Genomic DNA, 6,430 nt, shown 5'->3' on the forward strand with positions numbered 1-6,430 from the left:
TGCAGCCATGGAAATTTTGAGTAAAGTATTATTGGCAAATAATTAAGCCGAGGAGATATAGTTTTTCTACCGAACACGGTTAACAGGTGGTATGACGGGCTGTTATACCGTAAAAAGCTGCAGAATCAAAACAACTTGGATCGTATTCATTGATAGGCCTGCTCTGTATGTTCCTAGTAAGACGACTTCGGAAGTTTTTTTTTTTTTTTTTCTTTTTGGTTTTGCGTTGAGAGAACGCTTGGTTTCACCTTTGACGTTGTAGAGCACGAGGACGGCCACAGCTGTTCATACCTCTGCGGTTTTAGTATTGAGTAGTCTTTACTCTTTCCAATATCGACTGCGGACTTGCCACGGTACTGTATGGTCATATGAACAGTCTTGAGAAGCAAGGGCCCATGATAAGAAAGGAGGGGCATTAAAAGACAAAACGTGTGCCTGATAAAAGGAATAGAGGTGACGCGACTTCTGTAAAAAAAAATCAAAAGTTTTCTCTCTTCTAATCCCACCAAGAAGAAAGCACATTTTGATGAAATGCAAGCCATACGGAGTTAGTTATAGCTCAATTTAAGTTCAAGATCTTTGGCACAAATTTAAGGACTTTTAACTGAAGAGAAAGGAAATATAATTGTCGACGCAGATGTAAACTGTCTAAAGTATACCGTATTATTATTCAAAAGGTAATTTGCTAAGTCCCACGAGCGCCCTCATTCGTTCTCGTCTCGTGACATCCCGATTCAGGGGCTAGGTCGTTGTCGTGAAGGACTGACGTGCCTCATCCGGGACTCGAACCCGTGACCTTGCGTTACCAAGGTTGATGACGCTTTGGATGTCTCATTTGCATCCTTGCACGCTACCGACTGCTCCGTGACAGACCCGCCAACCCTCCGTACGTGCGAGTTTCCTCTTAAAGTAATCAATGGCAATTTTGAAGAAGTCAATTCTGGCAAAAAAAGAATGACACAGTAGCTCCTGTGACTCGAACCAGCGTCCGAGTATTTGTCTGTATGCCAGGCAGCAGAGTTACCACGCAGCCACGACAGCTCCGTTGATACGCAGTGATCAGATGGTAACTTTCAACCTCGTCACGGAGAGCGCCAGATTGGGTGTACATGTGCAGGCCTGCTGTCCCAATCGACAATCCGGGAGCCGCCTTTCAGCCCACGCAACCCCAGTCCCCGACATGAACGGTAAATTTCAGTGATGCACACGAAGTCGTGTTTGTCAACCCGACTCGGAGCTCGGAGTTTGTTTTATACTAAGATTGATTTTGGCTTTACCCACGATATTAAAGAGCACAGTGGGATCAGAGGCGGTTCACAACAGACGGGGTTTACTTTTAGCGAGACCATAAGAGGAGAGAATAAAAAAAAATACATTCAAGTAGTCTGTAATTACTGGTGCGATTGCAGCCATGGAAATTTTGAGTAAAGTATTATTGGCAAATAATTAAGCCGAGGAGATATAGTTTTTCTACCGAACACGGTTAACAGGTGGTATGACGGGCTGTTATACCGTAAAAGCTACAGAATCAAAACAACTTGGATCGTATTTATTGATAGGCCTGTTCTGTATGTTCCTAGTAAGACGACTTCGGAAGTTTTTTTTTTTTTCTTTCTTTTTGGTTTTGCGTTGAGAGAACGCTTGGTTTCACCTTTGACGTTGTAGAGCACGAGGACGGCCACAGCTGTACACACCTCTGCGGTTTTAGTATAGAGTAGTCTTTACTCTTTCCAATATCGTCTGCGGACTTGCCACGGTACTGTATGGTCATATGAACAGTCTTGAGAAGCAAGGGCCCAAGATAGGAAAGGAGGGGCATTAAAAGACAAAACGTGTGCCTGACGCAGATGTTGTTGTGTATAAGTAGGTCAGCTTATGACGTCACCATATCGCGAGAGCATGAGTATCTCGAGAGCGTTAGTTTAGACAGACGCTGGAATATGAACGGATAGGAGACGGAGTTTTGTTTTGGGACCTTTTGAAGGAGAATATTTTTATTTGGAACCTATTTACCACTGAACCGACACTCATATTTTCTACTGGAACTTGCATCGTAATTACTGTGGGATTTCATCGGACACTTTCACTGAACTTTGAGCCGATTTATCTCCATTCACTCTCCAGTCGACGGATTCACATCGGACTTTCACACAGGACACTTCATGCTTTCAGGTTTATTTGTGTATTAAGAATAGCTTATTGTTATTGTCATTAGTTTATTTAGTTTTAATAAAATATTAAAACTTCTTTAAATCTTTTGTCATTGATTTTTGCTGGCATTGGGTACTCTGACCCGTAACAGAATTGGGGGCTCGTCCGGGATAATTTTTGATTTTCTTATCGGTAGCAATTTTTGTGTGCAAATTTACTACAGTAGCCAGCAGAAATCAATTCCACCATGGTATTCTCTGTCACTGAATTTCTCCAATCTCCATCGGTGGCAGACTTTGAAGCTTTGAAAAAAGATGAGTTAGTTGCCATAGCTTTACATTTCAATTTAGTTGTGAAATCATCCATGAAAAAACAAGAGATTAGAGGAATAGTAGTGAAGAAACTTGTAGATGAACAAATATTTAAGTCTGATGATTTACCGCCAATAGTTAAGGCAGAAACCAACATTTCAGAGTATGAATTTGAACTGGAGAAGTTAAGAATAGATAGACAGTTTCAGTTAGAAAAAGAAAGGTTAGAAAGAGAAGAAAGAGATAAAGATAGGCAGTTTCAGTTGGAAAAACTAAGATTAGAGCACAGTGAAAGATCAACTTCACATGTCAGGTATGAATTTGATGCGGCAAAGAACATTAGGTTAGTTCCTAAATTCCAAGAAAAATCAGTTGATAAATTTTTCCCACAATTTGAAAAAATAGCAGAACATCTCCAATGGCCGTTTGAAGTATGGCCCACACTTTTACAAAGTGTTTTGGTAGGGAAAGCTGCTGAGGTGTATTCAGCTCTGAGTTTAGCAGAAAGCTCAGATTATGAAAAGGTGAAGTCGGCTATTTTAAAGGCATATGAATTGGTGCCAGAAGCTTACAGACAAAAATTTAGGAAACAGAAGAAAATAGAAACTCAGACTTACGTAGAATTTGCTAGAGAGAAAGAAGACTTATTTGATAAGTGGTTTAGATCCAAAAAGATTGAAAAGAATTTTGCAAATTTACGTCAACTTATTCTAGTAGAAGAGTTTAAGGAATGTGTTTCCCAAGATCTAAAAATCCATTTAGAAGACAAGAATGTTGAAACTCTTGAGCAAGCAGCAGTTATTTCGGATTCATACGCCCTATCCCATAAGAAAAACTTTGTACCTACATGTAGATCTCAGTCTCCCATCCAGTCTCCCAAAAACAATATTCTCTGTCCCAAGTCACCACATTACCGTGGTTCCACAACCCCACAGCCGGGTCGTTTTGAGTCACCTCAAACTGTAGGGTCATCCCCAACTTGCAATTACTGCAAGAAAAAGGGTCATCTCATTGGTGAATGTATCAAACTTAAGATGAAAAATGACCTTCTAAAGCGACAGACAAATGCCTGTGCAGCTTTAAGAAATGATAGGAAAGCCTTAAATTTGTTACGTGCTGACACTCCTGATGTCCAGGATTCAAAGTCCAGTTTTGTTGATTCTGTGGAGGATCATTATAAGCCCTTTTTGTCTCAGGGATTTGTTTCACTCAGTGATTCTAGCAAAGCTTTACCTGTTCAGATTTTGAGAGATACTGGAGCTGCCCAGACTCTGCTGTTAGAGGGCGTGTTGCCTTTGTCTGAGGAGACGTCTATTGGTAGTTCAGTTTTATTACAGGGTGTTGAGCTAGGTGTCATTGATGTTCCCCTTCACAGAGTTTATCTGAAGTCAGATTTAGCTACTGGACCAGTTATTGTAGGTGTTCGACCTACTCTTCCCATTCAAGGCATTTCCTTGTTGCTAGGCAACGATTTAGCAGGTGGTAAAGTGATACCTGATCCCATTGTTTGTGAGAAAACAATTTCTGATGTCGTTTCTGATGATGAGGAAGACGACTTGTACCCAGCCTGTGTTGTTACGAGGGCAATGGCTTCAAAACAAAAGGCTGAGGCTGATGGTACTCTAGTAGTGGATAAAGCTGATCCACTTAAAGAAATTTCACTTAGTGAAACGTTTATGACAACCATTGATGACAGTTTACCTGTAGAGTCATATGAAACCAAAGTGCCAGTTGACATTAATGTGTCTCTGAAGGCATCTACTGTTGAGTATGATTTGTCATTTGACAAGGGTAAGGACACCCTCAGTCATGAACAGTTACTGTTGGAACAAAGTAAAGATCCAGATATTGTCAGACTTACTAAAAGAGCTCTTCCAATGGAAGAAACAGCAAAAGTCGGAGAGTGTTTTTACCTCAAAGACAGCATCTTTATGCGAAAATGGCGTCCACCTGATGCATCACCTGACGAGGTGTGGCGTATTATTCACCAGGTAGTGGTTCCTGTAGTATATCGCAAGGATATCATGAGTTTAGCTCACGACACCCCTATGGCAGGTCATTTAGGTGTAAATAAGACCTGTATCAAAATTTTGAGTCATTTTTATTGGCCAAAATTGAGAAAGGATGTGTCTGAGTTTTGCAAGTCTTGTCATGTATGTCAGATGGTAGGAAAACCAAACCAGAAAATACCATCTTTTCCCCTGCAACCCATTCCAGCCTTTGAGGAACCTTTTAGTAGGGTGTTAGTTGATTGTGTAGGACCTTTGCCTAAAACTAGGTCAGGGAATCAGTATTTACTTACCATAATGTGTACCTCCACTCGGTTCCCTGAAGCTATACCTCTGAGGAATATTAAAGCAAAGACCATAGTCAAGGCCCTTGCTAAATTTTTCTGTTTTGTAGGTATCCCCAAGGCTATTCAGTCAGACCAGGGCTCAAACTTTATGTCAGGGTTGTTTCAGCAGGTCATGCATGAATTAGGTATTAGGCAGTACAAGTCTTCTGCTTACCACCCTGAGTCTCAAGGTGCACTGGAGCGTTTTCACCAGACCCTCAAAACCATGATAAAAACACATTGTTACCAGAATGAAAAGGACTGGGATGAAGGGGTTCACCTTGTGTTGTTTGCTGCACGAGAAGCTGTGCAGGAGTCCTTGGGGTTCAGTCCCTTTGAATTAGTGTTTGGTCATACTGTCAGGGGACCATTGAAATTATTGAGGGAGAAATGGTTGACTGAGACTAGTGATCTCAATCTTTTAGACTATGTGTCTACTTTCAAAGAAAGATTATTCAGTGCTTGTAAATTAGCTCAAGAAAATCTCAAGGGTTCTCAAGCAAAAATGAAAACATGGTATGATAAAAATGCTAGGAACAGAGAGTTCAAACCAGGTGAAAAAGTACTGGTATTTTTACCTCTCAATGGTCAACCTTTACAAGCCAGATATTTTGGCCCTTACGAAATTGAAAGCAAGATTAGTGATGTTAACTATGTAGTTAAGACACCAGGCAGGCGAAAAGAAAAGCGAGTGTGTCATGTTAACATGTTGAAAAAGTATGTTGATAGAAGTGATTTGAAGTCAGTAGAATCCGTTTCAACTGTGACCAATGTTAAGTCATGTACTGAAAATGAAATTAGTGTGGACACCAGTGAAAATGACTTTAACCAAAGTGCTTATTTGAAGAATTCTGAAATCCTGAGAGACCTTGATGTGAAACTTGAACATTTGACCAGTCATCAGAAAGAAGAGGTTCAACGATTGATTACTGATTACCAGGATATTTTCCCTGATGTTCCAAAAAAGACGAATGCTGCTCTTCATGACATCAGTGTAGGGGATGCTCAGCCTATCAAACAGCACCCATACAGACTGAATCCAATAAAGCTTCAGTATATGAGAAAGGAAGTTCAATATATGCTGGAAAATGACATTATTGAACCAAGCAGTAGTGACTGGAGTTCACCATGCATTCTTGTCCCAAAGTCAGATGGAACTTATCGCTTTTGCACAGATTTCCGCAAAGTAAATTCTGTTACCAAAACAGACTCCTATCCTATCCCACGAATTGATGATTGCATAGATAGAATTGGCAGTGTGAAATTTGTCAGCAAATTTGACTTGCTGAAGGGTTATTGGCAAGTACCCTAAACTGACAGAGCTAAAGAAATTTCAGCATTTGTGACTCCGGATGGATTGTACCAGTACAAAGTTATGCCATTCGGGATGAAGAACTCGCCGGCCACGTTTCAACGGATGATTCATTTACTTCTGCGTGATCTTAAGGGATGTGAAGCCTATATTGATGATGTCATTATCTACAGTGACACCTGGAAGGAGCATCTCCAGATTATGCGTGAATTCTTCAACATACTGGTGAAAGCAAATCTCATTGTGAACCTGGCAAAGAGTGAATTTTGTCAGGCTACTGTAGAGTATTTAGGTCACAGAGTAGGTCAGGGTTTAAGTACA

At 40.6% G+C, this 6,430-nt stretch overlaps 1 protein-coding gene across 1 annotated transcript; it reads left to right on the forward strand.

Moving 5' to 3' along the window:
* Positions 1-2,398: 2,398 nt before the first annotated feature.
* On the forward strand, positions 2,399-6,109 carry LOC147760355 (uncharacterized). The gene has a single exon (XM_087018750.1). The coding sequence runs from the start codon at positions 2,399-2,401 to the stop codon at positions 6,107-6,109; it is 3,711 nt and encodes a 1,236-aa protein (XP_086874876.1).
* The last annotated feature ends 321 nt before the right edge of the window (positions 6,110-6,430 follow it).

Source organism: Lingula anatina, chromosome 8 (genome assembly GCF_051362555.1).
Source record: "Lingula anatina isolate TDL-2025a chromosome 8, LinAna3.0, whole genome shotgun sequence".
NCBI classification, from domain to species: domain Eukaryota; kingdom Metazoa; phylum Brachiopoda; class Lingulata; order Lingulida; family Lingulidae; genus Lingula; species Lingula anatina.

Bases quoted from the DNA above. Each gene is read 5' to 3' on its own strand.
- LOC147760355 (XM_087018750.1), top strand. From the start codon at position 2,399: ATGGTATTCTCTGTCACTGAATTTCTCCAATCTCCATCGGTGGCAGAC.